Source organism: Macrobrachium rosenbergii, chromosome 1 (genome assembly GCF_040412425.1).
Source record: "Macrobrachium rosenbergii isolate ZJJX-2024 chromosome 1, ASM4041242v1, whole genome shotgun sequence".
In the NCBI taxonomy this organism is placed as follows: Eukaryota; Metazoa; Arthropoda; class Malacostraca; order Decapoda; family Palaemonidae; genus Macrobrachium; species Macrobrachium rosenbergii.
The window spans coordinates 23,583,490-23,608,758 of record NC_089741.1 but is presented as its reverse complement, the minus strand read 5'-3'; the positions used below and the strand labels follow the sequence as shown (position 1 = coordinate 23,608,758).

Here is a 25,269-nt window from a genome sequence, read left to right as displayed (position 1 = left end):
TTGCCCATTAGATCAGTTCACAGAATTCTGATAAAATATTTCTAATGTTATTTTATTTAACTATGTAAATAATTAAAACCAACTAAAGGCATTCTGTTAATAATAAATTTCTCAGAATGGAGACCATTCATAAAAGGATAACCTCCATGTTCTTAAAAAACATACATCTTATTTACAATTTTAATAAAACTACCATTGTGCAGTTTGAGTCAAACCTGGAAACAACATTTGACTAACAATTTATAGTGATCATAGGTATTAACTGTCCATGGAAAAAAAAAAAAGGATAAACACATAAATTACAAAGACAAAATAAAGTTCATGCAGGGAATAGTCTTAGAACAGAAGTACATATAATATAAATCAGTCTAATGTAAAACTAAATATATGCTCCTTAAAATCCATAGAATATTCTGGCAGAGAGGTTGTTTTTTAACCCTTAAACGCCTATTGGACGTATCATACGTCGACTAAAATTGTCTGTTGGGTGCCGAGTGGATGTACCGTACGTCGACTACAAAAAATTTCAACCTTCGGTCAACTTTGACTCAACTGAAATGGTTGAAAAACGCAATTGTAAGCTAAAATTCTTACATTCTAGTAATATTCAATCATGTACCTTCATTTTGCAACAAATTGGAAGTCTCTAGCACAATATTTTGATTTATGGTGAATTTTTGAAAAAACTTTTTTCTTACGCACGGGCGGTAACTCAGCCGAAAATTTCATAAATTCTTTCGTCATTTTGTCGTAATTTTTGCACTGTTCTATATTAGCCGTTACATAAAGTTTTATATATGGAAATGTGTGCAATTTAATCTACAATACAGCAAAATACAACCAATGGTTGTAGCTTTTATCAGTTTGGAAATATTTTCATATAAACCACGATAACTGCCAAAATTTCAACCTTTGGTCAACTTTGACTCGACTGAAATGGTCAAAAAACGCAATTTTAAGCTAAAACTCTTACGATCTAGTAATATTCAATCATTTACCTTCATTTTGCAACCAATTGGAAGTCTCTAGCACAATATTTCGATTTATGGTGAATTTTTGAAAAAAACTTTTTCCTTACGTCTACGCCAGAAATTCTTTCGTCACGTTGTCGTAATGTTTGCACTGTTTTATATTAGTCGTTACATAAAGTTTTATATATGGAAATGTGCGCAATTTCATGTACAATACAACAGAAAATAACTCATGGTTGTAGCCTTTATCAGTTTTTAAATATTTTCATATAAATCACGATAACTGCCAAAATTTCAAGCTTCGGTCAACTTTAACTCGACCGAAATGGTAAAAAAACACAATTATAAGCTAAAACTCTTACATTCTAGTAATATTCAATCATGTACCTTCATTTTGCAACAAACTGGAAGTCTCTAGCACAATATTTCGATTTATGGTGAATTTCTGAAAAAAATTTTTTCCTTACGTCTCTTGTGATAACTCGGCCGAACATCTCAGAAATTCTTTTGTCGTGTTGTCGTAATGTTTGCATCGTTTTACATTAGTCGTTACATAAACTTTTATATATGAAAATGTGTGCAATTTCATGTAGAATACAACAGAAAATATCTCATGGTTGTAGCTTTTATCAGTTTTGAAATATTTTCACATAAATCATGATAACTGCCAAAATTTCAACCTTCGGTCAACTTTAACTCGACCGAAATGGTAAAAGAATGCAATTGTAAGCTAAAACTCTTACATTCTAGTAATATTCAATCATTTAACTTCATTTTGCAATAAATTGGAAGTCTCTAGCACAATATTTCGATTTATGGTGAATTTTTAAAAAAAACATTTTCCTTACGTCTGCGCGGTAACTCGGCCGAACATCTCAGAAATTCTTTCGTCTCGTTGTCGTAATATTTGCACCGCTTTATATTAGTCGTTACATAAAGTTTCATATGAAAATGTGCGCAATTTCATGTACAATACAACAAAAAATAACTCATGGTTGTAGCTTTTATCAGTTTTGAAATATTTCCATATAAATCACGATAAGTAGAAAAAATTTGACTTTCGGTCAACTTTAACTCGACCGAAAGGGTCGAAAACTGCAATTGTAAGCTAAAACACTTACAGTCTAGTAATATTCAATCAATTAGCTTCATTTTTCAACAAACGGGAAGTCTCTAGCACAATATTTCGATTTATAGTGAATTTTTTAAAAACATTTTTTACGTCCAGCGTTACTTAATTCATGCATCATTTTGTGATAATATTTTCTCTGTGTTGCTTTGATCGTTTTAAAATTTGTTATATACCAAAATCATCGCAATTTAGTGTACAATACAACTAAAAAAATTAACTCATTAGCTTTAACCGTTTTGCTTACAGCATGATTTGTATACAATTATATACGAGTTTTTTTCGCTGTCATATATTCCAATATTTATATATGATAATGATATTTTTTCATTTCTGATGGTTGCATACTAAACTTCAGGCAATGACAAAAAAATGAGCCAAAAATGAACTCTTAATCTTAAAAACTAAGCGTGCTGTGATTTTTGAAAAAACTTTTTTCCGCTTCGGCGCTAACTCACCGAATGCCGCCGGCATACGGGAGACGTTTTTGTAAATAGGGCTTCGGCGTTAAAGGGTTAATATGACTAAAACATGTTGTGAAGATGTAACACCATACAGGCATAATTAAGGAATTGGAAAACATCACCGAAATTCAGTGAGGGGCTTAGGATGATCAACAGAAAAATCCTGAACCCACATTTACTTTAAGGTTTCCTATACGCTTAATGTACTAACTCTGCACTCAAACACTGTGACAGTACAATACAGCATATCAAAATGAAGGGCAAGATCTGGCAGCTGTCAACTGATTTCACTGAGAATATAGAGATTTGTAACAATATTACCAGAGCCTACAGTTCACAAGCAAGAGCTACAGGAACCAAACTGGTCAGTAGTTCTAGAATGCCACTTCAAGCTCTACCACAAAAAGCACTCTTCCTAAAACTATCACCTCATACTGCTACTCTGCCAAAAATTACTATTCGCAGTATACACACAGCTGATACTATTTAGCATGCCTCTCCGCCTCACTCCACCACCACCTCTCTTCACCATGAAACTCCTCCAAAAAAGTATTAGTGTACGGCAAGGATTTCTGGAAAAAACTGGCTTTTGTGCCAATAGTTGAGGTGGTATACTGTCGCTACTAGTTGACAGGAAATTCAAGAATATGGATGCACCTATAGCTAAAAACCCCACATCTTCCTAAAGTCCTCATCACATACTAAGCAAACTTTTTTTTTTAATACAAAGAAAATCTGGATTATTAACATAAAAATTACAACTCCCATACAGCCTTTTGTAGTAAAAAAATTCAGTTAAATGGTTCGTAATAAAGGATGCACTTTGGCCAGTAAGGCAATAAGCACCTTGGATGTTAGGTGAATATCACACATATTGCTATACAGAACAAGCCTTTTATGACATACCAACAGCTGACTTGTACTGATCAAATAGCCAATGTCCTGTACATTTAAATTAATCTCACAACATGCCCTTTTTTATACAATATATCTAGAAAAATTTTACATCTATAGTAGACTTTAAAACTGTAGGGTTAATAAAAGTTTGCAAAACACACATTGTGCATTTAAAAAAAATTACTGTTCAATATATGAAATACAGAAATACTGTAAAAGTACAGTACTGTATTGTATTGTGTTTAGTAGTAGGGAACAATAATAAATATGCATGGATAAATTTGGTGTACCTTATACTGACAAAACTTTGTCTTTGTTTCCATCTATCAGCTTTAATGAATTTCAGTACATATACGTAATGTTTCAATACTATGAATATAAGTCTCACATTACCTCACATAGTATGCACGTTTTGCAACATACCTTACCATAATTTTCTTTTTCAAAAATAAAAAGCACTATTCTACACCCCCACAAACCACAGAATAACCTGCTAAAGGGAGTCCAGTTGGTGCCACCTGATCCTTAACTACTACAGTAATGTTCTCAATTTTAACAAGGACTGAGGGCCCACTGCTGAACTCACAGATGATGGATCTAGTCCACTAAGTAATGGACACAACCACATACACTTTCATTACTGCCACAGCATCCCTGAAAAATCAGGGAGGACCAAGATCATGTCCAGGTTCATTCTAAATGTTTGCAACATCTTAGCATGGATTATCAACTGCCTTTAAGTACAGTGACTTGGACCCATGACAGGACAGTGGCTTAGTTTTTTAAAACAGAATAGGGTAATCTTCTGCTTGTTTCTCTATAAGTAAAGCAGTCTGAATCTAAATTATAGAGAAAGCTTATGTATTTGACAAAAATGCAGCTTGAAACCAAAATAGTGGCAGCCCTGGTCCTTAAGAGAAAGCAACTTCAACCTTTACAAGAAGAGCACTTTGGAACCTTAATGGTAAAATACCTAGTATTCTAACTAAAAGAATAGCTTGGGCCCTCAACAGTGGAGCAGTTCATGTCCTCATGTGTCTGAGTTCACCAGTAGCTCTATCTTCCTTACTAAATTGTGACTCACACTAACTCTATGTAATGGATTTGTTGGGAAATGAATCTCTTGATAAAATAATAGTTTTTCATGCAAATCCACCACTTGCCCTCCTCAGAACACATCTTTTCTCATAGCTCATAGTTCAGATGACATGAAGAATGAAATTGTTTCCTGTCTGAAACCCTTGGGTTGTAAAAGGATTGCTAAGCATGGTGACCATCTTTTTGTAAAGGGAATTAATGCATATGAACAATCAAAGATCACTATTGGGGCTATTTACAAGTATATGAATTTATATGAAAATATTTTGTTAACAAAAAAAGATGTCGGCTTTTAAAGACTGACCTACCTGTGATAAGACACATGACAGAAGCGCTTCAGCAGAGTCTCTCACTCGCATACTGGCTGGTTTGAGTTCTTTCTCATGTTTCAGTCTGGGGGCATCACTGGATTTCACCTACAAATGAACAGGTAATGCAACGAGTGAATATGTAAGTGTTTCACTTCTAAATTTATATATAACTACAGAAGACTTTTTGAGATTTTCTAAGGTACTTATTCATAGGTAATATATATGTAAAACAACTATAAATCATAAAACTTAATTAGTTAGTAATACTAGGTAAAACATGAACAAGTGTGAGAACACAAGTACAATATTAAGCTTTAATGCTCAGTGAACGAGGCGTGACAAAGATATTTTAACATCTCAAATCTGGAGTTTTAGCCTGAGTAAAAATAGGATGTTTCAGTGAGGCTGTAGCAGTAAATAAAACTCTTAGCTACTTCCTTTTCATAAGATTATATCCAGAAAATATTTAAAGAAATTATAAGTACAGTATTATATCCACTATGAAAAATATAGAGATCATTTTTTAACCTACGATGTTCTGGCTTATGGACTGCCTTCAAATTCACTTAAAAAATGAACAATTACATAATATTATCAGGCCTTAAAACCAATCCCTACAGCCTTTACAAGATGGTTATAAAAAATTACTCTATCACAAAGCAGCAGCAATCACAATGAGTAAATGCTTCCTAAATTTTTCTGGGAGAGCTGAAAATTACCAGGACTGGAGCACGCCAAATGTGCAACATAAACCGTCATGCATTGGGAATGAAGTTGAATTCACACATAAAGAATACACAAAAACATAACAGATCATTTCAACTAGTAGCCGTAAGTATTCTAAATTGTTTAAAGATATCTTCCTCATGAATTAAACATTTTCACCTTCAAAACCTAAAACCTATAAATCTCTTAATTTAAAAAAAAGGACAAAAAAATTAGACTTACCTGTGACTTTGACCCTGATATACCAAGCTCTATAACCTCCAGTATTGTTCCAAGACATTCCTTATCTTGAAGAAGATATGGATGTGCTACCAACCACACACTTGCACAATGAAAAGCTGCGACAATAGTCGAGTGTAAGTCCTGTTTAAATAATCAACATTTAAATACCACTATTACAGAAGTATATTTCCTATCCATAATTATAACAATAACCTACTTAAATTTTTACCTCTCATTTTAGAGCAAATCCTCTGGGCCATTCCCAAAAGCATCTAGAAATGAATCAATGGTCTCAAACTAATTTTTATTAATCTGGTAATTTTAGAAGGATTCATGTCCTTAACAGAGTAACCACTCTAACTGCATGGCCCCTATTTTTTCATTATAGCCTGAAATAGCAGGAAAATTAATTTCATAAAGAAGAAAATAGGTCTTGACAGTCACCAGTTACAAGGATTCATGCATTTGTGAAGAACACAGATTTTATGTACTGAATTAAACTCTTAAAGCCCGATTTTCTATTTACAGTAATAATGTCTCATATTCTAAAAATTCCTTGAGGCTACTTACCTGTAGTTTATTAATCAATCCTGCTATTTATAAAAATTTAAAATCAAAGGTGGATCTGGTAAGAATGTTATTTCTTTGGGGTGATTGATTTACTCAATTATGAATAAAGTAAAATAAATTACAAGGTTGTTTAAAAGAACAGTAATTATAAAGACACAGAGTATAATAAAAACTAATATATCTTAATACGTAACAATTCAATTCTTGCAAATCCATCATTTCTTTAAATATAGAAAGGAAACAAAAAACGCATTTTTTCTTTGTCGTAACTGAAAACTTACATGCTTTCTTACAAAGAAGTCTCGTTCTAACAAGTGTACTAATTGAGGTACTATTCCAAAATCTAAATTGATATGAGACTGTCAGCCTGAAATGTCTTAGGAAATTTAGTTATATACAATTCATCCTGTAATTTATGTTCTTTTAAAGATGGTATATTATCTTTAGTCCCATGACAAAAAATACCGCTTATCTTGTATCATCAAGCAAACTTAATGCTTATAGCACTGTAAAATTCCTTTCTTAGCACCCAAGGACTTGTAACCAGCACATCTTAATCATTATTATCAAAGAACCTTGAAACTTAAGATCCACAGAGGGACTTAATGTGCCAGTTTCAAACTAAAGTACAGTAATTTGAAAAGTTTCCAAAACCTCAAACCTACTCGTATTGTAAATTACACCCTCAATGGTTTTGTGGTTTTAAATCATGTCTTCCTACTTGAAATTTAAATCATTTTATGTTTATAGTCTGAGGGAGGATTATGAAATACAACAGTATATTCTATTAATAATATTCTAGCCTGCTGGTTTTGCTAATCCAAGTTACTCTTAATTTTGATCAAATGTATTCTCCAGAAAATGATTCCAGTTTTCTTGACACGAAGGGTAAGGATCATTTACATTCAATCATAGACTGTATCCCAATCAGTTAAGAAGGAAGGTTGGGTAAAAGTTGTAAATATTAAAGAATGTTATTGGTTCATTGAGACAGAAATAAATTTTTGAAATTTCAACAAAATTGTTAAAAGATGTCTGAGCAAAATTATACATATATGGTAACATACCTGACATATACTTATTATTCAAATGAATATTTTTCTTTGAAGGAAAGAAAAGCTTGCTGTTTCCAAGGCTAGGTAAAGGTCATGTGCATAAAATTAACTGGAACAGGAATTCTTGCTGATCAGCTTGCAAGTTCATCACCATCATCCTACCCTTGTCTGACTTACCCAGCTTTTTTTTTGTTTTAGACTTTAATAATCCCTTCAAAATGAAACTGACACTACTACCCTGCATCTCTTCACAATTAAACCACAAGAAGTGGAAGGAAGCTCTTCTCCCACTGAGATAATAAAGTGTCAACATTAGAAAAAAGGTGTTTGATTAATGTAGCTGTCATTTACATACATCTGACAGCTTGTCTTCTTAGCCCATCTACCCTTGCTGCTGATACCCAGAGGTATCAACAACAAAGGGAGAAGCAGCCCAGACTGCAGGCTGTCTTAAGGCTTGTACCTAACATCTTGACCATGAAATATCAGAATCTACCATGGGCTTCCCCACCAGAAATTACAAATTCAACCAGTCAATGTCCCCGTTCTCCTTGGGCCCTACGAATACACTTCCACAGGTTTGGCCACAGAAAACTAGCTGAGGGTGAACAATTAAGATTCCAGTAGGACAAGTCCCAAAGGTAACCCATTCTGACACTACAGAACATCCTTAGCACTGCACAACTTTGTGAGACATCACGAGACACTATGGATATACCCCTTCTATCAGACCTAACTTATCCTTGTGCCATCTCCAAACATTAGAAAGCTACACTCAGATGCAGTACTACAAAAATCACCAAAATCCCGTTAAGCCAAATGTTAAATAACCGTATTGACATTCAAGGGCAAGGTGAAATAAAAGGGAACTCACAGAGAATGAGTCATTAGTTCAGAAAGGAGGAAATAAAGTAACATTATCTTTAACAGATAAGGAAATAAATTCTGTTTGGGGAACTACTGCTGGAATTATTATCACTGGTGGTAAATCCAATGTTGTTCACCTGGACTTCCTTTTACTTTTTTTTTTTTATGTGTGAATCACACGACACAGTTTTAGGCAGCCCAGCTTCAAAGGAAATAAGGCACTTGAGCTAGCCATTTATGATAGGAGCCACTCATCTTCAAGTACAAGAACTGGTCATTCTCAAACGACAGAAACCATTCATTTTCAGAGTACTATAAAAGAGATGCTCTTCTCTATGAGAACCAAGCTAAGCCCCTCTTAAGACTCCTTACTGCTGAGGAACAGATGGATCTTATTACCCTCTAGTCCAAGATTTGAGCAGCAGTTTTATTAAAGGCTTGTCTACACCTGATGGAGCAGACGATGTAAAAAGAGACTAGAGCTCTTCTTCCTTTGAAAAAGGGTTGACTACAAACATTTTGTGGCAAATTAAATTAAACTATACAATAAGGGTTTCTGTTAAAAATTTTTTTTTGCTTACAACTATGTATTTTGTAAAGAAAAACCAGGATACTGAATACTGTTGCTCCCTCAGGAATCTGCTCTTTCAATAAGATTTTGTGCTTCTGGGAGCTTAAAGAAGTCTAGAGAAGCAAAAAAGGGCAGCACCAAAGTAAACAAGGTTTGTGGAAGCAAATTTAATTCTTGTTTTAAGCCCTTCAATTGAATTTTGATTTTCCCAGACAAAAATATTTAATAAAATTCTACCAACTGACTGCCACATTGATATACTCAAAATCTCACAATCTGTGATTCAACACATACAGAACTCAAGAGATAAAACAAGTTGCAAAAATCTATCACATACCTTTGAATGCAAACGAGCAGGTCTAGAGCACTGGTAAGCAATATAATCACACAACCATTTAACAGCACGCTTGCATTCTAGTCCATCTGAAACATTTCATTGGTAAAGCTTTGTAACGTTAAATTATAAATTATTACTTCACGTAATAGTATCTTGTTTGTGAGGCCTAAATTTGCTGACAGACTGGACACCCACAAGCACAAAATACATTTCACTGAATATGTTAGTTCTCTACTGACCTGTACTGTACTTCAATAATTCTGTTATGGATATCCATTCATGAATATGTTTATTACTTTGAAACATATTATACATGGACATTATATATTTGAGAACACTGCCAAGTTACATAATAACTCACCTTGCTCTGCTATACTAAGGCGTGCAAGCCCCGAAAGAAGCTCCAATCCAGCAAGAGATACATTAACATCACTCTTCCAAGAAGAAATGAGACGATGGCACACTAGGTAGATGGCCCTTACAAAGAGAGCATGGGCTGAATCTGCAGAAAACTTTATTCATTAAAATGATATTTTTATGATAAAATAAAGTTTGTTCATACTTACCTGGCAGATATATATATAGCTGTATTCTCCGAAAGGGACCGACAGAAATTCAAAAACTTACGGCACACGCAGATGGGCCAGGTGGTTAGTACCCATTCCCGCCGCTGGGAGGCGGTATCAGGAACCATTCCCATTTTCTATTCAGATTTTCTAGAAACTAGAACTACTGTCTCCTGAGGGGAGGAGGGCGGGTACTATGATTATATATATCTGCCAGGTAAGTATGAACAAACTTTATTTTATCATAAAAATATCATTTTGTTCATGACACTTACCTGACAGATATATATATAGCTGAATCCCACCATTGGAGGTGGGAAGAGACAGAATAGGATTTAGGAAACAAAACTATGTAGGCGATTGACGCCTTGGTTCCTTACCTGTTAGCATTGCTGACTTTCGTGATTACTGTCACCCAAGCCTGCTTCTGCTTTACTAGAAAACTCCAGCGAGGTAGAGACCTATAGAGCTGGTGGAATCTAGATGATCTGTCAACGGGGGCGAGACCACAATGTGACTAGACCATATGACCTTACTATGAGGGTAAGCGACTAACTAACAACCACCTGACCAAGCCTAGTTACGTTAAAAAGATTAACATAAACTAAGGACTGGGGCGACCACCACTGGTGGAGACCCAACGACCATAAAAAACAACACAAAAAATATTAAAAACACACCAAAACAAAACTAAAGGAGAGGATGAGAGTCGCTTTCTGTTCCCAAGATCGTATTGCGTGAAACGTAAGGCCCCAGCGCACAGCAATTCTCATAGGACGTCTTCACTTCTGTGAGATAATGAGAAGCAAAGACCGAATTGCTTCGCCAAAAAGTGGCACCCAGAATGTCATTGAGAGACTGGTTTTTCTGGAAGGCCACTGAGGTAGCAATGGCTCTCACTTCGTGAGCCTTAACCTTCAAAGTTCTCAAGTCTTCGTCTAGCACACTGGAATGGGCGTCTATGATGGTGCTCGTCAGAGAAAGAACGCCAGGGCATTTTTCGAGAGAGGTAACTCAGGCCTCTTAACGGAGCACCAGAGATTGCTAGAAGGACCTCTACAATTCTGGGTCCTCTGCAAATAAAATTTTAGAGCCCTGACAGGACATAGGGTTCTCTCAGGTTCTTGTCCAGTGATGTCCGTCAAGCCCTTAATTTCGAAGGACCTGGGCCAAGGGGTAGACGGGTTCTCATTCTTAGCAAGAAAAATAGGGCTCAGAGAACAGACAGCATCAGGGCCTCTGAAACCTATAATCTTGCTGAACGCTTGAAGTTCACTAACTCTCTTCGCCGTCGCCAGAGCAGTTAGGAAAATAGCTTTCTTTGTTACATCTCTGAAGGAAGCAGAATTTAAAGGTTCAAACCTCTTCGACATCAGGAATTTTAGAACTATATCTAAATTCCATGAAGGTAACTTAGGGGAGGCTACCTTAGACGTCTCAAAAGACCTAAGAAGATCATGAAGGTCTTTATTGTCCGATAAGTTCAGGCCTCTATGCCTGAAGACCGTTGACAGCATACTCCTATAGCCTTTGATGGTCGGGACTGCCAGGTTCAAATCCTTTCTCAGATATAAAAAGGAAGTCTGCTATCTGGGAAAGAGAGGTCGTGGTGGAGAAATTCCCTTAAGTTTACACCACCTCCTGAAAATGATCCACTTGGACTGGTACACTGCACTGGAAGAGGCTCTCCTCGCGTTAGCGATCGCCTTAGCCACTGGTCTAGAAAAACCTCTCGCTCTGAGCAACTTCTCGATAGTCTGTATGCAGTTAGACTCAGAGCGGGAAGGTTTTGTGGTACCTCTCGAAGTGGGGTTGTTTGAGAAGATCTGTTCTCAAAGGAAGCGTTCTTGGATAGTCTACCACGAGAGACATGACCTCTGGGAACCATTCTGCTGAAGGCCAAAAGGAGCGATTAAAGTCATTCTCGTCCCTTCTGAGGCTACAAACTTTCTGACGACTTCCCAGAATCTTGAATGGGGAAAGGCGTACAGATCTAGACCTTTCCAGTCCCAGAGAAAGGCGTCTATTGCAAGGGCTCCCGGGTCGAGAACAGGAGAGCAGTAAAGGGGCAGCCTTGTGGTCCTTGAAGTCGCGAAAACGTCCACTAGGGACGTCCCCAAAGTTTCCAAAGATCCTGACACACTTCTGCGTTCAGAGTCCATTCTGTAGGCAGCAGCTGATGTTGTCGACTGAGAAGGTCGGCACGAACATTCTCGACCCCTGCAACAAAACGAGTGAGAAGCGTCACCTGGTGAGAATGTGCCCAAAGCAGGATCTCCTTGGCGATCAGGAACAGGGACCGGGAATGAGTACCTCCCTGTTTCTTGAGGCACGCCAGGGCGTGGTGTTGTCGGAGTTGACTTGAATCACCCGACCTGCAACTTGATCCTGGAAGAACTGAAGAGCCAGGAAAATCGCTTTCAGTTCTTTGAGATTTATGTGCCAGGACACCTGTTCCCCTTCCCAGGTGCCTGACACTTCCTCCCCTAGTGTTGCTCCCCATCCCGACATGGGACGCGTCCGGAAAACAACACTAGGTCGGGGCTCTGAAGATAGAGAGAGACCCCTCCTGCCAACTTTACAGGATCGAGCCACCACCGAAGATGGTCCTTGACGGAGAGAGAGATCCTGAGAGACTCGTCTAAGTCCTCCTTGTTCTTCCAGTTGTCTGCAAGAAAGAACTGTAGGGGTCTGAGATGCAACCTCCCCAGGGAAACAAACTTCTCCAGTGATGAAATGGTCCCCAGCAGACTCATCCATTCCCTCACCGAGCATGTTTCTTTCCCCAGGAAGGCCGAAACTTTTACTAAGCAGTGCTGCTGACGGTCCTGGGATGGAAAGGCTCGAAAACCCGCTGAATCCATCCGAATCCCCAGATAAAGAATGGACTGAGAGGGGATCAGATGAGACTTCTCTAAATTCACAAGAAGTCCCAGGGACTTCGTCAGTTCCAAAGTCGAATGCAAGTCCTCCAGACACCTTTGTTTCGACGTGGCTCTGATGAGCCAGTCGTCTAGATAGAGCGATATCCTTACTCCCGGCAAGATGAAGCCACCGGGCAACGTTCCTCATCAGGACTGTGAAAACCATAGGAGCTGTACACAGACCGAAACAGAGAGCTCTGAATTGGTACACTCTTCCCTTCAGGACAAACCTCAAAAACTTTCTCGATTGAGGATGAATGGGGACATGAAAATACGCGTCCTGAAGGTCGAGAGAGACCATCCAATCGCCTGGTCGCAGTGCATTGATAACCGACTGAGGCGTCTCCATTTTGAACTTCTCCTTGACGACAAAGTTGTTCAGTCTGCTGACGTCCAGGACTGGTCTCCACCCCCCTGACTGTTTTGGAACCAGGAAGAGACGGTTGTAAAAACCTGGAGACTCCAGATCCAGGACTCGCTCTATTGCTCTCTTCTGAATCATATCTTCCAGCAGATCTAAAAGGATCTGTTGCTTTTCCGGTCGGTAAGAAGGCGACAGATCTCTGGGAGTAGAGGACAGGGGTTTTTAGAGAACGGGATCCTGTAACCTTTTTGATCACATTGAGGGACCAGGAATCCGCCCCTCTTACCTTCCAGGCTTCCGAAAACAGGAGAAGCCTGGCTCCTACTGGTGTCTGGAGGTGAGAAAAATCACTTCTTGCCCCTTTGGGAAGAAGGGGCTCCGCCTCTGGAGAGACCTCTTCCTCGGCGAAAAGGTCTAGAGGAGGAAGATCTCCCACGAAAGGGCTTCTGTCTCTTCGGGGGAAGTCCTTGCGAAGACGTAGAAGGGACACTAGGACGCCTGGAAGACTGAGCAAGGAGATCCTGAGTAGCCTTCTCCTTAAGGCTGGAGGCGAGATCCTTGACAAGCGGCTGGGGGAAGAGATGGCTAGAAAGAGGGGCAAAAAGTAACTCAGCCCTCTGAACAGGAGAAACTGACTTGGCAGCGAAATTGCAGTACAAAGCCCTCTTCTTTAGGAGGGTTGTACCAAAATGAGAAGCCAGTTCATCAGCGCCATCCCTGACGGCCTTGTCCATGCACGACAGTACACTGGACAGCTCCCCCAGAGAAATAGAGTCCGGACTACGAGTCCTTAAGTCCAAGGCCCCCAAGCACCAGTCCAGAAAGTTAAAAACCTCCATCGACTTGAAGAGGCCTTTCAGATGGTGGTCGGTTTCAGAAAGAGTCCAAGACACCTTAGCTGAAGAAAGAAGAGACCTCCTTGACGCATCCACGAGGCTCGCAAAATCACCTTGAGAGGAAGAAGGAACTCTAGAGCCAATTTCCTCTCCCGTCTCATACCACATACCCGCTTTCCCGCACAATCTAGACGGGGGGAGAGCGAAGGAAGATTTCCCTTGAGACTTCCTATCTTCCATCCATGCATTGACCCTCTTGAGAGCTTTTCTTGTAGCCAACGAAGTCTTCATTTGTAGGAAGCCGGGCGATTTCCTCACCTTCGAAGAAGCTAACTGCGAAGGAGGGGAAAGCGGAGCAGAAGGCTGAAACTTATCAGGAAAAAGCTCCTTAAGCATACTAGCCAAAATCCTGTAATCGGAGAAAGACGAAAGAGGGGCTCTTGTTCAGCAGAGTCCGACTCCTGAGACAAATCCGCCTCTTCGACAGGAGCGACAGGAGAGTCTTCCGGGGCTAGAGAGAAACAAAGACCTTTGGGTCCAATACGACCCAGAGACCTCTTCTCGTGGGAAGAAGCAGCAGAAAATTCAGGAACAACTCGTACAGGAGCGTCCTGCGGCGTCCTGATGGCGTCCTGAGGAGCGTCCTGACGAGCGTCCTGGCGGCGCCCTGATGAGCGTCTGACGGCGTCCTGCTTCGAAAGCAGCCGGCGCCCTGAAGAGCGTCCTGTCTTACAAGCTGCCGGCGCCCTGGCGAGAGTCCCGGCGAAGCGAGCGCGCCGAGCTTCTTGGCGAGTCCTGGAGAGCATCATGCAGGGATCGGGAAAAGCGAAGCGTCCTGGTGGGCGTCCTGCGAACGTCAAAACGAGAGCGAGAAGCAGGAGGAGAGGCAAGAAGAGCGTCTTGGCGCGAACTCTTACTAGCAGCAAGCCGAGCTGCAAGAGGAACCCTGATCAACCAGCGAGTCACGGCGGGGCAAGGAGAGCTGATGATCCGCAGAACGATGAGGGTGACTACGAGAAGCCGCAGGGGGGAGAGAGACAAGCGAAGAGAAGGAGAGGGAGACCTCTTAGATCTTTTTAACTGGCAGCGACAAATCTTGCGGCGCCCACGAGGTTGCTTCTCCTTAGCAGCGAGAAGGGAAGCTAACTGCCGCTGCATATCTAGGATAAGACGCTTGAAGAGAGGAAGCCCTCTCAGGAGAAGGGCTGCTCTTATGAGAAGAAGAGGGGAAGGAGACGTCCTCCTCCTTCTACCAAGAGCGACAGGGGCTCTCTTCTTGGTGCGGCTGGGACGTTCAGCAACGTCCTCCTCCGAAGAAATCCTGGTCCTCTTCTGCGGCGGCAAATCTCGCAGCCAGTCGGGAGAAGAGTCCAAGGCACGAGAAAGAGGAGAAGAAGCGTCCTCTTCAACGCGGCTCCTCTTGAAAGGACGAGAGTCCAACCGAGAACGTGACCCCTTAAGTGGAGAGGACGCCTCGGAGGACGAAAAACAATCCTTAAGGATCCGTGCGCGAGCACGATCCTTGGCAGCCTGGGAGACGTCAACAAGGCCTGCCGAAGGGACGCCAGATCGGTGGGGGGTCCCCGTAACCCTCTTGCGGCTTTCGACATGCCCATTCCCTAAGTCCTGGGAGTTCGGCAGAGGTCTAGACCTAGAGGCATTATAGGGCCGATCTGACGCCCCCTCCACAACACTGGGGGGATCACTACACTTCACTGCACTTTCGATCGCCAACACCTTAGACTCCAAGGTACGAATGGAGTTCAAAATCTGCATAAGGGCATTACCTTCCGCAGACGCAATCACAGGGTTAGAAGGCGACTCTACAGGGAAAGGAGAAGCATTAGTAGGGTTAACAGGAGATAAATTAATACCCTGACTCCCACCTACCGACACACTCCTGGAGGAAGACCTCCTTACGATCACGCTCTAGCTTGCGAACGTAAGAATCGCACGCCTTCCAATCAGAATCAGGCAACGATTCACACTCCTTGCAGCGATCATCCAACATACAGACATGCCCTCTACATCTCATGCATACTGTGTGAGGGTCTACCGAAGCTTTCGGTAGCCTCACCTTACACTCCTGAACAACACACACCCTGAAACTAGCAGAACTAGATCCAGACATCTCGTTCAAGGAAAAGCCAAAACCAAAATCAAAACAGTCCAAAGAAGCGTATGCCTATCCACAAAGCCAAAGTCCAAATACCAAAAGACAATCAGAATACTTAGTGGAAAAAGTTTACGAAATCCAACGGCGGAGGTATTGGCAACAGGTGTTGACAATACCGGCGACAGAGAAAATCTGAATAGAAAATGGGAATGGTTCCTGATACCGCCTCCCAGCGGCGGAATGGGTACTAACCACCTGGCCCATCTGCGTGTGCCGTAAGTTTTGAATTTCTGTCAGTCCCTTTCGGAGAATACAGCTATATATATATCTGTCAGGTAAGTGTCATGAACAAAATCTAAAGCTGGTTGGAGGTACAGGCTTACCAAAGAAGTATACTGTATATGTACATTAGAATAACTATTCACATAAAATTGGTACAAACCATCATATGCCTCAAAACCTACATGATGTATAACATGTCAATACAAAAAAATGTATTATAATATAATGCAAACTAGGCAGGAAATTGTATTCGTTGAAAGTAAAGCTATGTACATCAGCAGCTATGTACATACATGGAAGCTCATCATCGCAAAACTGTGGATGTTATCTTGCTTGAGCATATGCACTAATGCAAGTTTGGAACTTCATGTGTTAGCAACGAGGCTATTCCTAACAAGCATAAAAAATTTTTCAAATCAAGTGTACCTCTTGTTTTCTAAAACCCTCATTTTCTTACCTTTACCACCTAACACAGTTCCTGTGCAACTTCAATCTTGGGTAGTCACTATACTGCACTATACTATTAATGTTTGAAAACTACACTATGTAATTGTAATTAGAAAATCAATGCCAAAATCAAGAGTTAAATGTCAAAATCAAGAAAAATTAAAATGATGCAAATTCAATGTTAAAACTATATTCATTTTGTCTGTTTGGTTCATCACCTCTCTTTTCATGCCTTGTTTGTTTCACAGCATACCAATCATTAATAGTAGACCAAATGCAAGGCCATTAAAACCCTCAACACTTCATTCCCAACTTAAAAAACAAAAGGAAGATAACTGTCCCCTTGCTGGTTAGCCACACTGCGTATGTGCCTTTTTGGATTCAGCTTTCAAGGTACTGTGGCAAGATGCTCACTTCTTGGGTGTCTAGCTTGTTGATAAAACGTTCTATAATCCTAAGCTTTGCTAATTTTTTTTTTTTTTTTTTGCTATTTCATTATTTAAGCACATTTCTCTTTAATAACATAAGCATTCACATGAATTATATCTTCTCTTTCTTTTTCCACTCATGTTTAACGATACACAGAATCACAGGGAATCACCAACTTTCCAGTTGAAAATTTCATCTATGACTGACCTCTACCACATTAGATAGTACTTCACTGAGAACAAGCAAGAATGTAGGTTAGTGTTGTTGGGTAACTCTCGTTCTTTTACATTTGTTTACATTTCTTAGTTAATGTTATAGAATACATTACTTTATGTTTCTTACTCCAATTTTTTCTTCTTGTTTCTTAGTGATAACAACCCACTTGAGAGCTCATCAAAAACTGTGATAATAAGCCACTGAGTGCTCATTATCCAATGTGATAATGAGCCATTACTTGCCTGTATGTACTGGTGAGTACAGTAATATACCCTGTTTTCACCCCTGACAGTCATGTCTGAACTTGCTATTCGGGGCACCTTTGTTTAATATCTTTGGAAAGTTATGACCTTACATCATAACCCTGTTCCCATGAGCCTCAGTTCTAATCTGTCAATTCTAAGATTTTTCTTGAGCAACTAGTTCCACCTACCTAAACTATGTTGAATTTATGTAAATGATGGGTCTTTTTTAAATTTCAATACAAACCAAGTATTCACACATCAAATGTTCCATCTCACAACCCGGCTGATTGCTCACAGCTATAACCTATCTGCGTCAAACCCAAGATTCAAAAAGAGTGCAAGTACTTGGTAGCTATTCAACCAGCAGATGATCTTTTTCTTTTACAGTGGGAATGAAGTGCTGTTTTTAAAACACTAGTTTTTATAATCCCTTCTTATAATCTTACTTCTTTTCCTTTATTTTCTTTTTCTAGCCTCTTCCATCCATTTTTCTCCTAAAATTTAAACCAAGTATTTTAGTTACTGCAAAACAGAGCAAAATAATGGGAAAAAAATACCAAATACTAGAAAAAAAATTAGCTAAAATGCATGTTAAAGCAAATGTCCCCATCGAAAAAAGTCTTTTTCCTTAAGTACCATTAAATAACTCAAATAAAAAACATGCAGACATGCATAAATAATGTACTCTTTACAAGAAATTAATAAGAAGCTAAAAAATTTATAATGCAGACAAAATGGGAGAGGTCTGTGAACAGGAAATGAATTCTTAGACAATTAGCCACACTGATGTTATTTCTCAACTCTGGGATGACTTTGCTTTTAATTATTGAAGACCAAAAAGCATATAAAATAATAGAAGGAAATTCTGACAATAATTGTTGTGTGCTTAACAACACATCACCTGCTTAAAACAAAGAATGTATTAATGAGCTCCAAAATCCCATCAGCCAAATTTCATACACAGCACAGTGTACGATTTCTACCCTATAATGTACCTAATACAGTACACTGCAGGGAGAACTAAAGGTTCTTTGCAGTATCTTTTTGGCTCTAAGTTGTATAACTTTTTGTCTTTCATTTCCATCAGTGTTCTTTGGTCTACTCTTAACTTGCTATCCAACTTCTTTAACTTTGCTTTGCTGCAATTTTCCAGACTAATTCAGAGCAATCTTAGGCCTTTTATTAACAAAACATCAAATTCTAGCGCTAAAATTACATTTGTACAGATTATAGAAAATAAGCAAGTTTAGGAATGTAAAGAAACAGAAATAACCAGGCTTGGCTTTTCAATACTTGATATTCTGAATTTTTTTTCTTGATTACAGTACCTTTAGGCAACATGGCAGAAGCTTTAAGATGCAAGATTAGCATGTTCCTTACTTTGGGTCTAACTGTGTATACCATAGGCCCTAACTTAATAATCCCAGAATCCTTCCAATACAATGTTCCCAAATCCCACCTTAAGCAACTTTGAAAACTCTACTTACAGCCTCTCAGTGACAAAACAAACATGGAAAAATGGTAACTTCTATGTGCTTGCTGATGGCAATTCAAAATCCCCAGATTTAGTCAAAAGTATTACATGAAGTACTATAAGCTATATTTTCACAGGTATTTACAGTATGTACAGAGCTAATCATTGCACAGGATTCGAAGAAAGGTTAAGTATACCTTAGTTTAACCAGACCACAGCTGATTAACAGCTCTCCTAGGGCTGGCCCGAAGGATAAGATTTATTTTACATGGCTAAGAACCAACTGGTTACCTAGCAACAGGACCTACAGCTTATTGCGGAATCCAAACCACATTATACCAAGAAATTAATTTCTACGACCAGAAATAAATTCCTCTAATTCTTCACTGGCCAGTCGGAGATTCAAACTAGGGCCCTGCAGTGTGCTAGCCGAGAACGGTACCGACCAGTCCAATGAAGAACTACAGAATTGGAAGTATTCACCGTCAACTTACCGTGGAAGGTACAAAAAGTATATCAAATTTTTTTTATATCATGTGCATTTGCATTTCTTCCACTTTCCATTGATGTGCTTTTTTTTATTGGCCAACCTTCAAGTGTGCCTGGTCTCTGGGTGTTCTTAATGTATAATTTAGCCCAGCCTAAGGGTTAAATGGGAGGTGAAAATGCACCAATGCAAAGCTAAAGTTGGAGAACTACATATGAAATCATCAAATGTAACAGATGAAAAGTAAAAGGTAAAAAGCGGGCCAACTGCAATATTTTCAAAATTCCAACTACAAAAACGAAGTACTGTATGTAGCTGGTGATGATTTTTTTCTTCTCAAACTAAATACTGAGATAACACAAGAAAATTTTTTATTCTTGAGTTTTTGTGGTCATCTAAACCTATCCCTATAAGTTAGAACTGTGGCATATAACAAATCTACAAAATCCAGATCTTAAAAATCTGTATAACAAGAAAACAATGAAGCTATAAAGATTATCTCAACAGGTGTTTTATAAAGCACCAAACCCCTGCTCACTATCTTAATAAACTGAGACCTCTACAGCCTCCATTTACAGTACAGTATTATGACTCAGAATTTATCAAACAATATTAAACATATGAATCTTATTACGATTTTCATAAACACCTTAAATCACCTATTACTTTTCACAAAAATAATTTCTAAATATCTTACATATGTTCTATCAAAGGGTTTTATTAAAGTAAAAAGGCTAAGTGGCTATGAAACTCAAGAATTTCTGATATTTGGGGAACACTTCAAGATCCTATCAGCTAGGGATGGAATAAGACCCTTTTCCTTTAACATGGAAAAGTGATTCTAAGGACTTCTTTTACCTAAAAGAATTCCACTAAAACTGTACACATGCTATTGTTATACAACGACCATTCTAATTTTCTAACAATACACTTAACTAATAAAACTTTCCACCATCATTCAAGAGTTTTAAAAGCAATTTCTACGTAGGTTAGTTATCAGCCAGAAAAAATTTCAGCTCAAATATATCATTTCACAGATCATTTTCCCAGCATTATTCTGTTTACAAATTTAAAAATGAAAAGGCATTGCCAAAAGACACCTGAGAGCTGTCACAATGAATAAACCTTGTTTAGTTCCATAAATCAAATTATCATCCTTCCACTTAATCCTAACTATGAATCTCATTACTCACACTAAGGAGCTAAGACTAGTGTTAGTAAACTATAAAGCTAACTTATGTCAACATTTTTTACCCGGATCTTCAAAACTGGGAGGACCATCAGTGTCTGTAGCACTCAGCAATGTGGCTGTAAAAGATGTGTACAATTCTTGCATTCAGATGAATAAAATGTCATAATAAAACTTAGAATAAAAAGACCAGCAAATGATACACATAAATCAACTTATAAGCCAAAAACTGAACAAAAAATATCATTCAGCAGACAAAATATAAAAAATTCCCTCGTACCACACAACATTAATATGCCAATTTAACTACAGTACATACTATAATACAGTAAATAACATGAAACAAGAACATTTCTCACCCCCCCTGAAAAAACTGAACTGGAAAAATCATGAATGGATATGTAACTATACTGCATGAAAAATTATGGTCATATATATACTCTTATTTTCTATATCCCAAACACTTGCCTTTCAAAATAAAACAGTGTGTGTTTAAACAAAGTGCTGTACATAAATAATGCAGATTAATTATTTTGACTGTGCAAAAAAAATTGGTTAATACTGTCTTCATAAACTGCACAATACTGTTCAAGCTACTGCAGTTGCATAATAAAATTAATGAATGAATCTGGGATGGCCTTTATGATTCAACATAATAAACAGAAGTCAATAACACTTGATGACAAATACTCCCAATCACATAAGAATAACGAATCTGCTGAGTGAAAAAGATAAATTTTAAGTGACATGTAAGCAAAAATAAAAAAAAACTTTTAAGCAAAAAAGCTTTGTACTGAATGGATTTCTTCACTACTGACATTAAAAACATGAAAAGGAATAAGTACTGAAGCTGGAAAAATAATCAAGGCAAACATTAAACAATTTTTACATCCCAACACACACATTGGAAAAGAAATGACATTTACCATGACTTGCAGATGTGGTGCTAGAAAGGCCTGATGATCCAACAGGGCCAAGGCTGTCTCCAACAGGAAGTGTCTCGCAGCTATCATCCAGAAGGCTATTATAATCTCCATGCGAGCTAACTGTGTCAGAGGCACCTAAGAATTCCAGTAAAGGGTTAAGCAAGAAAAGCAAGCTTGGACAAGAGGACAAATATTCAAAACAACATTCATGGGGAACCATGACAGAAGATTTTGAAATACAAGGCTACAAGTCTACAGAAGTAAACATTAGCACAATAATTTTATTGGCAAGATTTCAGAGCAAAGGAGAGAGATTGACCATAATGAATATGAAACCATACAAGATAAATAGTAAGCATACTCGACAGGTCATAAAAATATTTGAACTGTAGCCTTGCACTTCAACTTTGATAAACAAAATCCAAGCAGAGTATAATGTGCATATTGGTGATTCTGTAGCACATTTAAACTGTGAATGGTGAAAAATTATTCTTCTGAAAAAGCCACAAAGAAAAAAGGAGCTGTAGTCATGGAATTATCTAATGACTGAAAAATATAGATAAAAATCAATGTTTTGTATACAAAAAATTACTTGAAAAACTAAAAAAAATGCTAATTTAAAATCAACATTAAGACTATACTAACTACCAGGCTAGTCATAATGCATATGAAATGAACAAACTTATTCTCCTATAAGCATTACATTCATAGCGCAGCTAAAAAACACTCTGGTTTACAGTAGTAATGTGTCTCCTTTTTCTTTCAGCCACATGAAATGCATTTCAAGGTCAATATGCAGTTGGCTGTTCATAATATTTACGATTGAGGATTTTCAGCTAACTTTTCCTACCCTGTACAACAAATTTGGTTTTGGAAACCAATTTTGTAGAGATAATACATGTCCTGAAAAAATTGGTATGGACAATGCTACAACAAGATCGTTCACTTCATCTGTGACTTCAGCCTATTATTTGAGGTCCACCCTATGTACTCACATACCTCATGTACTGAAAGATGTTTTGTTTCTAAAAATAATTTTCAGTGAATTGAAAGTGCAAAAACTGTGCCACATGCACTTCTCACTTCAAAATACAGCAGCTAATGTATCAAACCTTATTTGAGGACACAAAATTCCAAATTAACATGAGATGTAAACTTACTAAATATTTACCTTTATTTCTATTGTTTTACTACTTATGGCTTCAACAAGGTTCTTGGAAAGTGATCTGGGCAAAAACCAGTTTTGGACCAATAATGTCTTTTCTACCTTTCAAGCAATCTCAAAGGTATCAGAAAGTCTGCAAACCTCATAAAACATCCTTAATTTCGTTCAATGACCCTTGGATTAATTTCATTCAATGACCCTTGGATTATTTAAACAAATCCCCAAGATAAGCAACCATTTTTACTCCAGCATCTCCCCTGGATTGCAAAATGAGTTCTGACGAAATGAGAACACTGAACAAACAGCAAAAATTAAAAAAATTCTCCTATCTATAAAATATCATTTGCCAGCAAAGCAGAAAATAATTTCAAAGTATCAGTTAATTACAAACAGAATGTGAGCCATTTACTGAAACCTCATAAACTCCAACCCTTCACCAATGCAATTTGCATACCGTAATTACCTACACATTCAGAATCATTTACATTTTTCACAAATACTTTGATGCAATTAACACAGGATCAGAACATTCAAAGTCAATTATACCATTTACTTTGCATCCTTACTATAGAAAATAATGATGAAGCACTCAAAAAATCTTGGAGCCAGATCAAAACCTGGATACACAACATAAAAACTACCATATATGTCGGCGTATAAGGCGACCTTTTAACCTTAAAAAACCTACCCCAAAATGGGGGGTCATTTCATAAGCCAAGATTTTTAATGATAGGCTAACCCCTCAAGTGTCGATAGTTGTGTCAATAGTTAACTACCGTCACAACTATGGACACTGTAAACAAAACAACTGAAAAATGGTAAAAACAATTGTCATTACAGTAATTACCCAAAGTAATGACCATAATTAGACGTTATGATGAGCTCTCACTTTGTTACCCGCTTTATCCAGAGTACCATTATTATAAGGCAATAATATTAGACAATTTTGTTATTGATACTTACTATACAATGCCCTTTTAACATTGACAGATAATTTAAAGTTACCAAAAGGGTAAATCGGGGTAGTCTTACTTTCTTGTTTACAAAACATACCCGTGTTTGTAGTTCCCAGTCACGCTTGACTTATGAGCCTTGCTTACTAAAGGCCAATATTCCCTTGGTAGTATTTTATAATCAAACTACAGTAAAGGGTTTTGTGATATCGATAGTTCCCCAGTAATCCTTAATATCGGGGTTCTTTCTAATTTTAAAGGAATAAATTTATGTGTATCTACTTTCAAAGAGTATTACTGTGACGAAAGTGACGCCACAGGAGTTGAGCATTTGTCCTTAAGTTTATATTTTTCCTAAGGGAATGCAAAAGTATTTTTTTGTAATGATGAGCTCTGCCAAACATTATAAAATCTTGTAGAATTTTAAAGGAATACATTTATGCGTATCTACTTCCAATGAGTATCACTCTGCCGACAGTGATGCCACAGGAGTTGAGCATTTGTCGTTAAGTTTGTATTTTTCCTAAAGGAATACAATTGTATTTTTTCATAATGGTGACCTTTGCCAAACATTATAAAATCTTGTAGATACTGGTTTTACACATTTTATTATGATAATTTCAATAATTATTGATTTTATTTATATACCCAATGATTATTGATTTTATTTATATACCAACTAACTTACATCAACTAACAGTGTCATTTAATTTAATAAATTGAGGGTCATCTTCTACAGCGAGCATAACTCTAAACCTACACTTTTACATGAAAAATGGGGGGTTGTCTTATAAGCCGGATTGCCTTACACACCAGCATATATAGTACTTGTTAGTTTTCTTATGAAATACTGCCAACAGACAGATGGGGAGAGAGAGAAAACAAGCCAAAAACCATCAACATCCTTTCCATGGCAAAGACAACAATAACAAAGCACTAACAATTACTGCCCAGAGTTAAATTTAATCCGATAAACCCAATGCATACCTCTAGGAATATACCGTTTATGTATCACAACAGCACCTGCACAAAACCAAGGGCAATTTCCATATCTCTGAGGAGACTACCCTTCATTCCCAGTTAGTGACACTGTTCATTCAGTTACATCTACACTTCTAATCAACAATATCTGCAAAATCACTGTGCCCAAAAAAGACACCTCAACAAAGTTGCCTTCAAATTACTGTTCTGTACTAACTGTGAAGTGCATACCACAGACATAATAAGCTAAAGCCATCATACAAACCAGAAAAAATACAAGGCATTTCAATTCAAATGAAACATAGAAGCAGCCAGCATTTAGAAAAAAAAGTAAGAACAATCTGCCAATGAAAACACATTTCAAAAAAAAAATATTACAATGAGAATATCGTACATTTTCTGTCCTTTTCTTTGTTTTATATCATTTACTCCAAAATCATAGATTGCAATT

The 25,269-nt window shown here is 37.9% G+C and overlaps 1 protein-coding gene across 5 annotated transcripts in view; it reads right to left on the bottom strand.

Annotated features, from left to right (window-relative positions):
• Positions 1-25,269, bottom strand: part of LOC136842415 (ral GTPase-activating protein subunit beta) — a 92,335-nt gene that overhangs the window by 27,726 nt on the left and 39,340 nt on the right. For 2 of the 5 annotated variants that reach the window (XM_067109738.1, XM_067109897.1), the window contains 6 exons: positions 21,720-21,854; positions 20,859-20,912; positions 9,580-9,720; positions 9,219-9,304; positions 5,819-5,959; positions 4,868-4,975 (listed from right to left, as the gene is read on the bottom strand). In XM_067109738.1, the coding sequence (XP_066965839.1) occupies positions 4,868-4,975; positions 5,819-5,959; positions 9,219-9,304; positions 9,580-9,720; positions 20,859-20,912; positions 21,720-21,854 (665 nt within the window). The remainder of the gene's footprint in view (positions 1-4,867; positions 4,976-5,818; positions 5,960-9,218; positions 9,305-9,579; positions 9,721-20,858; positions 20,913-21,719; positions 21,855-25,269) is intronic. The other 3 variants (XM_067109818.1, XM_067109974.1, XM_067110062.1) reach the window with 2 other exon arrangements.